Raw genomic sequence first — 14854 nt, 5'->3', positions numbered from 1 at the left:
GTAACATAATTATAATTTGGTTAAGGCATCCCACAAGGTTTCGTTTAAGGATCTCTGATATTCTTCTCGTGCTACTCTGTCTTTTTAAATATATGTTGATTGCATAGAAATGTACTCTTTCATTTTTATATTTAAGCCTCAAGAGTGTCACCATCACCAGTTTTGATGATGTGCTATCTGTGTCATTCATGATATACTTTACGTGTCTAACAACAAAACCTTCATCTGGCTTTGTTATGAAGGCATAGACTAAAGCAAACAACAAAATGCCATTATCTCAACAATCACTTACAGTTCTATAGAAGGCACTCCTGAACATACCATGAAGACAAGGTCATTATGTCTTGATTGCACGTGTATAGATGTATGTATAAACTGTACACGTGCAACAAACGCAGGCATTTTATCTGCACTATGTTCACAAAAGCCCACAAGCACACATTGTTGTAGAGTGGTGCCGCAGTGACTTTCCCAAAATTATGTGATTTATTATATGTGCTTTCAAGTGAGAGGTCTAATGCAGCCTAGTTACTAAATAAACATTTGTTGTAGAGGCCCCCTTTTCCTCCAGGACACCGGGACCTAATCTCCCTCCACTTCTCACTAACTAAAACTCATTCTCTTTTCTTTCACTCTCTGTCTGTCTTTCCCTCTTTGACTCACCTACACACACACACACACACACACACACACACACACACACACACACCCTCCTCCCACACACACACACACACACACACACACACACACACATCTCCCTTGTGCCCAGTGAGTAAACGTGGAACCGTGTGAGCCTTCAGGAGGACTTTGAAATGAGACATGGCTGGGACATCAGAGGACTCTGCCACTCTCAATGAAGCCCGCTTGATTTATAAGAGAGCAGGGAGTAGGGAGGTGGGGGGGGGGGGGTTGTTTCCAGAGGCACACAAGGCCACAAGGTCCTCCATTAGTACCCTGACCCCTGTTTCATGGGACCAACCACTGCATAGGAGGAGAGGGAGGAGAAGAATGGAGGGATGGATGGATGGTGGACATGGGGGGCTTATGTGTGTAAGGGGGGGGGTCTTTCTTTTTTAAAATAGAAAGTCTGCTATTTACATTTTCACCACAGAAAAGGCAGCAGAAATGAGAAACCCAAGCTCGATCATTTGTCAGCGGCCTGCAGTGTCCTGACTTAAACGTCTGCTGCCTGTACCTGATCCCTCGCTCAGGCCTGCCCCTGCTCCCTCTTTTACGATTCTCCTCACAGTTTTACTGTCCACAATCTAATTAGCTGTGTCTTAATCACGTGTTAAAGCGCAGCGCCTTCCTGGTGTTTACTGTCTGTTTGCCATGCTGTAAAAATGTGTGAGGTGGCTTGTAAAAAGCTTGCCCACTGAGGATTACTTAAGTACTTGCTCCTTTTTGTGGATAAAATCACAGCATCATTGACAAATAATGGGTTTATAGGCTCTGTACTGTGCTACTGCAGAAAAACTCTAGTTTAGGAAGGATTTAGACACTCTGGGGAAGGCTAGTTATTCCTGAGAAAAAAGAAACTGAGATATGCTGATCCAGTCATGTAATTAGTGTAGTCCATAACATTTTTTGGCAAATATGATATTAGAAGTATCTTATCTGGCCAAAAGGGCGACATCCACAACTTATTTAATTGCCTATGATATCCAGCTTTAGAGAGGATCATATCATGCTGTTTTCATTCCACATGTGAGGCCCACCATGCCTACATCAGTGTATGTTTGCTCATCACGTAAGCCACTCAGCGCCTGGCCTTGGCTCACGTCAGTGTTTGCAGACTGAATCTATAACACGTCTTTTTTCCTGTTGAGATTTGTTCCTGTTGTTTATGAACACTTGGTGGAAGGTCTGCTTGCTTTAAACCAACACGGTAATGGCATTATGCTAACATTTTAAGAAAGCCATATGTTTTCAGTGTGCATTACATTACATTTTTCCCCATCGTATTCCATCTTTGGCTGGTTAGTGTGGCCCCTAGATCTATTCGTCAGAAACCAGCCTGGTTGGAGGAGGTTTACCCAGCAAGGCCTGCCTCTTGATATAAGCATACTGGAATTTATTGTTTTCAGTAAACATGCCTTATATATAATCTTTGTATATAGTACACACTGCCAGTTGCCATAGGAACTTAGTAGGGTTTTTCATAACACTTCAGGGGCTCCCTTTGGCATGATAGGTCTCAATCGACCCCCGTCACACAGTGAGTTGCAGGCCCACTCGGTATTTCTTGGGATTTAGGTATAAGACGAAACATCCATCCACATCTTATAGGCCCAGCGTGCATGCTGGGTAATAAGAAACAGTCACAGGCCTTGCGGGGATCCATGGCAAATTATAAAACACTGCAACAGGTTTTACAGGCATGTCCCTTGTGTGTATGAGGTGATTAAAAGTTAACGCAGAAAGGAGCTACAGGGAAGAAGAGACAAGAGGAAGAAGATGTAAAACGCCGTCTGACTGCACGTCCTCTCTTGTTACCGGATGTACTTGTCCGCCAGACGTCTACTCTCTCATACACACTGCTGTCTCTAGCATGAAAATGTAAAGGGCTTGTGATGTAGGGTTGGGGATTATTGCATGCAGCTGGCGGCTGTCACAGTAAGACACTTAGCCCCTCTCCCCTCACCCTTTATCGTAACCCTTTCATATACTACATTCCCAAGTTTCTCCTTTTTTTGCCTTCCCACACCTGTAAGTGTCTTCTGTAAATCTTGTCACCTTCTTTTTGTGGGTCTAAAGGTGTCAGTATACTTCAAACAAAGCACTTATTGGATCGTCAAACAGCCCTTGAAACCCCCTCCACCCCCTCCCCCAAACGTCGGAAAATTGTGAAGACTGTGTCTGACAATTTTAGCTACTTTCCGAAAAGCCGACCGACTATCCGACAAGCACTGTTGGGGGGGAAAAAGAGTGACTTTTCAGAAAAAGTAAAAACGCATTTGGCCTCAGATGTGTTTGGATGAAATATCACAGGAACTATTTATTTCAAGCAAAGTGAGATGCGTTCCAAAGTATGACTTCAAGTTTAAGTGTGTAAGTTTAAGACAACCAGGAGTTTTCATTGTTACGGAACAAGAGTTTTTATAATTTATGTTAAGTTATAAAAAGTTATTAGTAGCTGCTTTGATGACTCATTGGACCCATCTCCACATCTGTTCAGACCATTTTTAATAAAAACAGTCGCAATGATGAAGCAATAATTGGATTCTAATTTTAAGAGAAGGGCTGATAACAGCTTGTAATGCTCTTTGACACTCAGGCTGATATCCTCGCTAGCGATGCATACGGCCCACTGCAGTATCTTTACTAAGTTTATTATCTATGTAAATGGAAGGGAGTGATTAAGACCTTGGATCCTACCTCTGGTGTGGGCTGCCCATGCTTCCATGCTGTGAATAGAAAAGGTCTCTTCCTCTGGTTGTGTAGCAGCCAGGCAACAGCAGCAGCCATCACATTTGCATCCCCACCCAACCACTGCTTGTACCACTGCCCACTTTAACTAGGCGGTGTGCTTCATCGCCAAGTAAACAGGGTGATTTAGTCATTTGAATTCATGACAATGAAAATTGGCAGGAAAACAAGCATGGGAATACAGTTATGAGAATCATTATATGGTAGATCATTGACACAAAGAGAAAAGTGGAGAGGAAAAGGAGATTAGGAGGCACAGAAGAGTAGAAAAAGAAGAAGTGGGGCGCCCCTTGGGACCGATCTGTATCTCTACACTGATAAGAGAGCGAGTGTCTGAAGGCTGGCTTTTCTTCCCACAGCTTTTCGTGGCTCTCCCAGGGCAATTTGAGTCCAATTGTTCAAGATTATAGAAGCTTCTCCCTCCGGTATAGAAAGGTGGATCTGCAGGTGGACATGAGGTGAGGTAATACTGCTTTGGAGTCACTGGGGAAACCTGATGGAAAATTAAACCATACAGGACAGTAAGGGTGTCTCCTGTAATCTTCCACCATGACTTTACTATTAGTCCAGGAAGTGAATCCTCTGTCTGACATTTGATGATGTCTTTGACTTTCCATTTGTGAAGCATTTTCAATCCCTTGGATGACTTTAACGCATAGTAATGTTGGTGAAGCAACATGACTTTTTGTGTATGTCATCTAAACAAGTGAAACATACTGAAAGTTGTGAATGAAAGTGGTTTGGTGTATGGTGATGAGTAAAAATGGAATTGTCCAGCCCAGACTATGTCTCATGATTGTCTGGTTGTATGTCCTTGTAAATTCAAGGGTCCTTCTTACTGAGGAGCAATTCTGCTTAGTCAGTGCTCTTGTTGGTGAGTCACTGACTTTATCTTCACAGGCAGTAGTCCCTTCAACATTCGTTCGTTGCATTCTTCATGCTCTGTGTCTCAGTCACTGACTCAGCAGCAACTTTGGAATAAGTTATAAATATTTAGGGTGGACAAAGCTAGATTCCCTTGCATAACTTCCTGTGGGTGGCTGATTATTTTCTCAATTAAAATGTGTCATCTTCCTTATTCTGATGAAAAGGGAAAGCCTAACCCTAACCAATCATAACATACAACTATGTTTATATTATAATATAGTTCTACTTAGAACTACATTATAGTGTTGAGATTAAGTGTCACTAATTAAATGTCACAAGTTTTATTTTTGTAATTATGATTTGTCCCCATACCATCCGAAATAACTCTGGTTAGAGATAAATAACTTTTTCATTACAAAGTGGCATACCTTCACTATACTGAAGCGTTATCATAGACGCTGTCTTCAGCTGTATCTGCCTTTCCTCTAAGATCCTTTGCTGACAAGGCAGGAGTATGGTATGTTGAGGTGCTTCTGCCCCTCGCCCTCTGCCCATATGTTTTGAATTACGCCCTAGGAGGTGCCATGCTCAGCAGCTCAGTGATAGGAGGGGATAAAGCAGGCCTCTCCAGCCCAAATGACGCATGACATGGCACTGCGCCCCGGGGCCTTATTTATGGCTTCCCATGTCAACGGAGGCTTGCTCCCCTGGGGATCCCCATGGATGTTACCCGCTAACTTAGCTCAGCCAGCCGTCAGCACTCATCTCGGGCTTGAAACACACACACACAAAACACACAGTCCATCCACTGCAGGAATTCGGATCATTTAAATGTGACAGCATGCACACATAGCTGAGATGTATGCCGAAATCAAATACATTTACTCAAAGAGATGTTTATTTAGCTGTACAACAGCCACAGTTGCCACACTGTTACACAAGAAGTGAAGCGGTACATATGAAGTGCTACTTCAGAGGAATTAACGTCATGTCAGGCTACAGCTAGGCCACTGCCAGGCACACACTGCCTCTTTTATCAATGCCTCTGATGTGGAAGAGGATGTGAAATCTGGAGCGAGAGTGAGGAAGAGATTTGGTGAGAGGATCTGAATACATTTTCTCTGTAGTTACTCAAGAATCCATGTACATATCACACCACATTAACAAATAGACGCATACACTGCCAGCACTCATGCACACACAGGTGTTCTCCATGAGCCATTCGGAAATGTTCCAGTGATCCCTGTCCAGGCTTTAATGTGGGTAGAAGGAAAGGAAAAGAATTCAGAGGAAATGAAAGCCAAGGGATGAGAAGAAGCTTGAGAGTAGATGACAGAAGGAAAAAAAAATCTGAAATAGATAACATTTAAAAGAATTTATTGAACATCAGAGACAGATGTGATGTGATGGCATGGTGCTGCCAACAGGGTTAACACAGGACAGAAAGATGGCTAGGCTTTTCTCTTCCCTGGTATCTCATATTTCTTTGTGCTTTTGGGAGTGAGCGCAAGAGAGGGAGCACTGTCAGGGTTTTGTGTGGCCTTTTGAAAACAGAACAAGCCCTCTGCAGAACAATGTATCCAGCTTCAGAATTCCCTTTGACAACAAGGCACTCATTTTTCCAATTTCCCAGGTCCTGCCTGCTGCCTGTAAAACACCCTGTTTGAAATCCACTCTGGTCATTGTTTAGTCTAGTGGACATCCCTTAGATCATCCTCATCAGAGGCCAACCTGCATCCCTTCATGCTCTTGAGTCCTCCCACTCCGCAGCAGCTCTGTGTTAGAGGCCCCCCCCCCCCCGCCATTACGTTAATCTGACTCTTTCTAGCGTTGTTAAAATCTGACAGCAAGCATGTTATTGCAGAATAAGAGTATGAATGGTGAGGGTACAATTGAGCAAACAAAAGGCAGCAGTTTGGGTTACAGGCTATCCACCCCAGCGTCGTCTCGAGTTCTAAGAAACTGTTCAGCGAGTGGTTATGAAACAATGCTGTGGTGTGCTATATATCTGTGGAATGGTACTTTGCAGAAGAGGGGAAGTGCGTCTTGTCTAATAACATTCCTGTATATGATGCAATGCTCCACCATCTACCCATAAAAGAAGAGTACATAAAAATGATTAAATGTGAGACATGGTATTGCAATGTTCATCCAACAGCAGTGTCTACTAATGCTGTAGTTAGAGTAGGCCAGCATGACATAACAAAATACTGCACCACTGAGCCTTAAAAATTTCATCTCCAACGTTTTTTTTTAATTTCTTTTATGTATATGTACTCACATGCATTTACACTTTTCGTGCACCTGCAGAGCTGTTCAGGGATCAAAAGAAGAATCTGTCCAAGGAAGAAACCAAGCGTTCCTTATTTCTTGCCTCTGGCTCACTTAGATGATGTAGATGTCCAAACACGTGACTTACACAATGACGCAGGATCAAAACTACGATGTGAGCCTGCCACTGAGGTTCTTGGCCTGGACTTAAGATTAGGGAAGGGTTTCGATTAGTCCAGCTGGACAGTATAGAGCCAGAGAAAGCCCTGGGAATCTGGATCTTCTCTGTAAAAAGGGAAATACCACACTGTACTCTGAGAGTGGGTCATTGGGTTAAACCTCGAGCTGGTGTCTGCGCTTTCATCTGGCCTCCAGCAGAGCATTGGCTAGATCTGACCTGATAAAGTCAAGAGAACAGGCAAACTAGGCTAACATCTCCCTTTCTTCTATTAATCTGAAGATTCAGAGTAGGAGGAGAGAAAGAGATGCAAGTATGTGAGACTGAATGATGTGCTGGTTGTCTTCACCTCATTAGGACCTCCCTGGTGTCTTTGATGGCTACTAAGGGCCAGAGGGCCAAGCAATGGAGATGGAAGGAGAGAGCTCCATCCTCTCTTCTCTGTGGTTCTCTTCCCACCAAACAATTCTTTATTCAGTTATCTACCCCTTTTCTAGCCTCCCTTTGTTCTTTTTTTTTTTACACCTTTTCTCCTCAGTCAGCTTCCCATTCTAACAATGTAATTGTTAATTCTTTTACTGGATCCCAGTAGTCCAGCAGTGAGAGCTGACAGAGGGGTCTGATTTGTTAGGGTCAGTGTGATCCAACGATCCATCAGATCCATCAGGCCGATGCCACAGACTCCTGGGAGACTGGGCTTTTGTTTGGCTAAGCCGTTGATGGAAGCGAAGCCTCTGTCGGGGAAGCGATTAAGAGCGCAGCAGGCCCAGAAAAATGAATCACCCTTGTCACTCCAAATCAGGGGCTCGGCCACGGTCGCAGATCCTCCTCAGACACCGTCATATTCAACCACTGTTTGTCCAAGCCTTTGAACTAGGGATAGATAGATAGATAGATGAATGAGTCCATGTGTGAAGTGGCCATGGGGTGCTTCAGGTTGGCTCCCAGTCTTGGATTGATGAGTAAAGTGCTGGTTTGTTATCTGAAGTTGGGGTGAGGAAAGAGAATAGGTGAGGAGCGAGTGATGAGGTTGACTTCAGTATTTGTCCCGTAGCAAATTAGAGGGACTGCGTTGCTATGGGTGCATTGTCACAGGTACCAATGAGATGATGATACGATCATAGAAAGTCTAGTTTAAGTGATGTATCATGAAATGCAAATAATATTATGAAACAGGATTTTATAACTCTGGAGGGCATGTCTTTTTATTTGTATATCTTGGAAATTCCAAGGCATTAAAGTTATTACACTCTTCTTGTTATTTGGTATTCTACCTAGAAAGTGTGCTTGGATGTGTTTGCATTGTGTTGTGTCAAATGGATAAACCTTTTAGCTGTACTACCTTGCATTTTGTTGTTGGAGGCCTCTTCAACAGCATGCCTGTGTGTACACATTGGTCTCATTCAAGTGAATGAGGCTGTCTTTTTTGAAACATGACTTACGTTTGTCTGAATATGGCTTCAGAAGTAGCCACTTAACTTTTTTTCCAGTGTTTAGCTTCAATTTCAAAAGCCAAATTTGAGTCAGTGCACAGCATCCTCTCTGCATGCCGTGTTCTACCCCACACTTATTCCACCTCTTACTTTCTCTTTATTCTATGACAGAGATGGAACCCCTCCACCTTGCGTGTCACGGCCTTAGACTAAACATACTCTTGTGGTGTTGATGCATCAGTGTAAGCGGCTGCCTCTAATGATGGCCAACTTATCTCGTTAGAAAAATAATGATTTCACTGGCTGCCATTCCCACAGATAGGCCCAGTATTTGTCTTAGGCTCTATGTCCTTTTCAGAGCTGCAGGGCCCAGAGATTGTCTGCCTCAGCCCTTACGCCTGCCTGTCGTATATCAGCAGCGCTGCCACCGTCAAGCCCCTGATTTATGGCTGTTTATCTCCAGGCACCCCCCCTCCCCAACAGATGGGCTCTGGCTATTTACTCAGGAGCGAAAGGCCCCAAACCGATTGAATAAATACAACAAACAAGAAGTAATTATGGGGAAGTTGGTTGTGATTACAATTTATTGGTAACCAGAGAAAATGGTAGATTGATCGGTCCCTGTTATTTATCAGGTGTGACGCTGATCAAGTGTCCTTGATTAATCTGGCTGTGTTAAGTTTCACCCTTATCTTAATGACTTTTTCCGCTTGTGTATGTGTGGACAGTCCTGCTCATTGTAAGATGACATGTTGGTACTGTGTGCATATAAAAAAAGCATCAGACTGTTCAAGAGTCTCTCGATATGATTTATGTTTATTAACAGTGTAATTGTGAAAACATTCCTTCAGCTGTCATGTTCTACAGGGTTGTCACCTTAAATCTCTGCAAGTATATTCAAGCTCTAAATCTTGCTGCCTGTCAGATCTTCACAGAGAAAAAAAACACATTGCACCATAAATTGTCTGTTACAGACTTAGAGGGGCTTCAGTTGATTTCTGAGTCTCTGGAGAAAAGTCTTCAGTATAACGAAGAGTATCAATTTTTCAAACCAGTCTTACTATATTGTTGCAGATTTTTCAGTATCTATAAGCATCTGAGATTTTTTTTTCCTCAATTTGATGGATACAAACCAGATTTTGACCCTTGCACTTGTCAGTCATAAATTATGATTCTTGGTTTATGTTTCTCATAATATGAAGTTAAACGCTTTGAAAATCATTTTGGACGCAAGCGCATAGATAATAGCTTGTTACATCCTCCTCTGCATAATGCATTCCATAGAGACACATTGATACGCCATGCAGTGGGATTTATATTTTCTCAGGATTAAAGTGTGATGAATGTTTCCTCTCTGTGTATATGAACTTAAGAAAGGCTGTTATTCATGCGAAGACATCTCTATGTGTGTGTGTCTGCAAGTATCAGAAGAATGTCTTCAAGTTGAAGATACTTGTGAGGAGAATGGTTAATTTGTCAGCACCACATAATGGAAATAAGTAATAAGAATAAAGTAAGGATTGACGTTGGTGGGCTTCATAATGAGGTAAACTCAGCCAGTCATCACATCTCACTCATCTGCTGAGCAGAGCTACTAATGCCTTATCTTGAATCCAATTAAACAGTGATAGAGTGTAAATGATCCAGGCTAGTTCTGACCACGGTTGAACCAGATGTGTGCAAAATAATGAACTTATATAACAATGTTAATTCATCTCTTATAAATTACCATGCAAAGGAAATACTATAGGGTTAAACATTTTAAGCATCAGGGACCCACATTCCAGTTGTGTAAAAGTAAAGACATTACTCAACTGCAATAATAATGGGTTGCATTTACAACAAGTTACAACACAGAATCCACAAATGTGATAAATAACTAACTCCTGAGATCTGCAATGTTAAATATTTATGAGAACTTGATATATCCATGCTCTTCAAATCAATACTAACAAAGGAGCTCTTGTTCATCCAAAATTAGTTTGCTCTTTAAAAACAAATATTTTTAGGATTCAAGAAACTAAATTACGGCTGCTGAAAAGAACTTTTTGTGTCACAGAAATGAATATGGATCCACCAGGTATGGTGTAATTTCTCTATCATTAATTGCCTGTCAGTGACCTGAAAACAGTTAAAACTATTGGTGGTGCTTTTAAAGAATAATTGAATCCTTGTTTGACAGTATGATAATGCATTAGCACATTGGGTTCATATGGCGCAGATATTGAGTGATAAATGTACTATAGGAGAACAGTTTCCTGAGGATGATGTGTGTAGTTCAAATACTGTTTGTATCTACAGTATTTGAACAGTGGTCCCACATGTGCATGTGCATGCACAAGCATACAAGCCCCATTCCTCACATTGATGGTTGGTATGGAAGGAAGAGAGGGGGAGGATGAGAGATGTTAAATGTGTTCCACTATGCACAGCCAGACCCAGTGGTGTCAGCTCAGCTGGGAGATATATTCTCCAGCTACCCCCTCTGCTTCAACTCAGCCCACACTGGGAGACAGAAACAGAAAGAAAAGGAAAGATGGCGAGCACATCTGGAGCCAATACTTAGGATGGCGGAAGGATCCGTGTCAGGATTGGACCTACAGCCTGGTTAAGATCAGATCTACCAGTTCATCTTGGCACACCTTTTCTAAAAGTAGTCCTCAAGTGGTTCCTGGCAAGTGGTTTGTGGCATTGATTGTGTTTGGTAACGATGGTTTCCCTCAGAGGTTGTCTAACTACAGCACAGTGTCACTACAGACACAAACACCTCTTCCAATTAATTTAGGTTTATCTTCCTATCTCACTTAACGTAGCATGTGCGGTAGTCTACACACACCCATCTGACTCCCACACATGTTGCATAGAGCAGGCCGATCCTCCTTCACATCACCAGCAGCCTTTGTAGCTGGCACAGACAGGCGGGAGATGAGCAGGAAGGAAATGACATCATAACATTTTTTATCCTCGCTTGGCACAAGGAACCAATTATTGAACCTGCATAGTATGAATTCACAGAAATGCAGATAAGATATAGTTATTTAACAGCGTGGCATTACAATTACTACACATGTCTGGTTGTGATTATGAAGTCAATGTGGCAGACACAGTAAATTCAAAGCAAAATAGTCCCTTGATAGCGTGTTATTTTGCACTGAATGCTTCCCTTCTCAACCACAAACTGAACATGATTAAATCATTACGTAATTAACAATAAAAATGTTACATGGGCACTTACTCTTTCTGACTTATGGTTATTTGGTGTGGCTTATTATGCGTACTGTGTTTCTAAGTCTTTATGATATATGGGTATTTCAGACCTGCTGCTATTTGTTGACCTGTGGTCGTTGGGAATACAGATGTCACTCATTTGACTTTGGAAAATGCAGAGCAGCCAAAACATAAAGTGGAAATGTTAACCCAATAACGCTAGATAAACAGTCAAAGGAGAGAAGCCAAAGACAACAGAGAACGAAGGGAAAGTGTCCTGCTGGCATCAGGTTTCCCAGAGTAAGTGTTATTTGAAAAGCAGCTGAAGGGTGACACTCACTCTCCTCCCACCCAAATCTCTCCCTCCCTCCTCCCTCTCTCACTCAACCATCTGTTGCTCCCTCTCTTCTCAGGCTGCTCTAAGTGCCTTGAAACAGCTGTCGGAGCAGGGACTGGACCCGGTGGATGGCCCCATCAAGGTACGGCAGGACGCGCATCACACCAAGCTCACAGACAGCCGCTCCACGCTCACAGTGTGGATAGAGGCTTGTCTAGTCAAGAACCAGATGTGTGTGTGTGTGTGTGTGTGTGTGTTGTGTGTGTGTGTGTGTGTGTGTGTGTGTGTGTGTGTGTGTGTGTGTGTGCCAGCCAATCTGGCTTATTGCAAATCCTCAGTGCTGCGGGCTGGCCCATCATCAGCTTCCCTCCCCACCCACACACACACGTCCAACATTTCCACTCGACATTTTTCTTCCATACGAATAGAAACAGTAGGCGTATATATTTACATGGACTACAATCCTGTCAGTGCTCGATACTTTGCATGATGGCTATCACCTCTGAGGCTCAGCCATGATTGCTATAGAAAATAGGGCTTTCTCCATACACACACCCCCCTCTTCCCCCTCAATCCCTATCTCCTCCAGGATAAGGAAGGAAGGATGACAGCAGAGAAAAGAAGTAGGAAAGCTGTGGGCCTTTTTTTTTTTTTTTTTTTTTTAACCCCGGGTGGAAATCACTATCCAGCATTTCTGGAGTATTTTCATAGTAGGTGTGCCCTGGGAAAAAAGAAAAAAAGTTTAGGCTGGGCTGTTTTCTTGCTGCCCCATGTCTCATTCACAGAGAAAGAGGAAAGGAACAAAGAGAGGAAAGACAACCACAGAGTTCTTACAGCTTCATTTACGTCATCATCAGTGGAGAGGGGAAAATATGGCAGCAATTACACTTTCACCTGAGCAGTTAATCACTAATTTCTCACTGCATGCTTTCCCTTCTCTTGGTTTCTAAAACACATTAACTTGCCCTGTCACATTCTCAGTCACTAGGTTTCCAATAATTGCAGTTATAACAGTGAAAATAGAAATGTGTTTTGGCTCTTTGTGTATAAACCTGTCATCCATTCTACCCTGCGCCCTCAGACATGATGTTTTTACAGTCCTTTCTGATAGAAAGCACAGCACAGAAGCCACCGATAATCGGTTAGTGTGAAACAAATTGAGGTCAAGGACTTGTCAAGTGTCTTGAGTCAATGTCGCAGCACTTTCATTTTCGCTGATAGTTTTCATTTACAAAGACTGCTTATCGCATTTTGAAAGAATGACTCATTAGAGAGCGAGGACAGTTTACCAACAGCAGGACTGAGTGTTACACAGTGCTCGAATCCTTGAGACCAAATCCGCCCTGACAACAAGTTTTCTTTTGTCTTTTCAGAGCACCGAAGCATGTGGGAGGGAGGATGGACATTAAACAGACTAACTCAGGCACCACCACTCAGGTCTGCAAGGATTCAAAGGCTGTCGTCAAGGAGCTGACAACCCCAAACCCCTCCTTCGGCATACACAAACCTGACAAACCACCCCCCCCCCCCCCTTCCCTTTCCTTCCCACCTTTCACCCTGATCCCCTATAACCTACAACCCCACAAACCCCAAAACCAACCCCACCCCACCCCACCCACCCCCACCCCACGATCGCCACTGTATCCTGCAAAACCTGTCAACATGCAATAGGGTGGATGTGCACCGAAAAATGACCGACTAAAACACCATTACCTGAGTCTATGTGAAGACAACGCTATCTTAACACGTTTATTGATTATTTCAAAATTTAGAGGTCAAAAAATAAATAAATAAATGAATAAATACAAACTAATGAGATAAATGCATGGTACTGTATGAAATCAAGGGAAATCCAAAGTGATACACTGCATAGACAATTTTCCCTTTGGATAAATGTCTGTTGGTATGGTTAAAACAAATATGTACATCATGCCATTGAAATACAAAAGAAACATTTTAGGGGAGAAACCAACTTGCGTACAGTAGCTTATTTTTTTCGGGGGTATTATGTTTCCGTTTGTTTTATTTTCTTTTGTTATTTTATTAATCTAACAATGCTTGAGTACTGTATTTAAAATTAACCAATGCCAGTGCTGTGAAAGTTGTAGTTGTTGTCTTCATATATAGTCACCCAGCTTACCTTGTATGCTGACATAAAAAAAAAAAAAGAGTTCATCTATCTATATGGATGTGTATGACTTGCAAGAGTATCATATTCCGAAAAATAACACAGAAAAGTTTTTTTCATGTGGACAAAAAGGACAAAACTGGTGTTAGCAGTAATCAGTAGAAGTGTGACCAACCAGGAGTGAAGGTTGGACCAACCTTTGCTTCCTGAAGGGTCTACCTGTCCCGTTTTAACATGTTCCCACACTGGCATAGCATCACTGGAGCATCGCATGACCAGCAGCGGAGGCAAAAAAGGGGCCACCACAGTTGTGCTTTTTAACCCGGAAAAAAAAGGCCAGTTATATTAGACAGTGGCTATTTTTTGAGCACAATTTCTGCCAGTAAACTTGTAGAATCCGCCCTCCAGAGAGTTTTGAATGGGCGTTATGCCGACTGCATGTCCTCCAATGAATGAAATGTCCTCTCCATTCCAGTGATTTTGTGTCAGTGGATTGCCCCCCCCCCCCTCCCTCCCCCCAAACCCCACCACCACAGTTTTGTCGATCACATCTACACCCATTGTGTGTGTTGTATTGACCCGCCAAGGCATCAACTGGGTGCTTTTAATGCCTGCATTCTGGAGTGCTTCTTTGGAGTGAAGAGAGCCTGCCTCCGATTTCGCAGACTCCCTCCCCTAAAGACCACTTTGAATCACTTGTTCACTGACATTGAGGATGTCTTCCTCATCGCTGTGAGTGCAATGTGTAATAAGGCAGTTTCTGTTACTGAAATGCAGTAAAAACACCTCAGTTCATGTGGAAAAAAAAATGTTTTTTGTCTCTTTCTTTCTGTTCTCCTAACAGGTGTGAACACAATATTTTGAAAGCACCAACTATGCAACCCCAAAATGAAACATTCTGAGGACAAAGATGCTGTGTCATGTTATCCTTCACCTTTGCTATTTGGAAGTCTAGCTTTACAAATGAGTAACTACAGCTTTTTTAAATGTCATGACACTCAGTT

The 14854-nt window shown here is 42.6% G+C and overlaps 1 protein-coding gene across 2 annotated transcripts in view; it reads left to right on the top strand.

The window, feature by feature from the left end:
• stau2 (staufen double-stranded RNA binding protein 2) overlaps positions 1–14659 on the top strand; it is an 84829-nt gene extending 70170 nt beyond the window's left edge. For both annotated transcript variants that reach the window (XM_053342663.1, XM_053342662.1), the window contains exons 14-15: positions 11799–11864; positions 13096–14659. In XM_053342663.1, coding sequence (XP_053198638.1) covers positions 11799–11864; positions 13096–13131 — 102 coding nt within the window. In that variant the 3' untranslated portion in view covers positions 13132–14659. The remainder of the gene's footprint in view (positions 1–11798; positions 11865–13095) is intronic.
• The last annotated feature ends 195 nt before the right edge of the window (positions 14660–14854 follow it).

This window comes from Scomber japonicus, chromosome 21 (assembly GCF_027409825.1).
Source record: "Scomber japonicus isolate fScoJap1 chromosome 21, fScoJap1.pri, whole genome shotgun sequence".
Classification (NCBI taxonomy): Eukaryota; Metazoa; Chordata; class Actinopteri; order Scombriformes; family Scombridae; genus Scomber; species Scomber japonicus.
The sequence above is the reverse complement of the archived record's forward strand: the minus strand, read 5'-3'. Positions and strand labels throughout refer to the sequence as shown.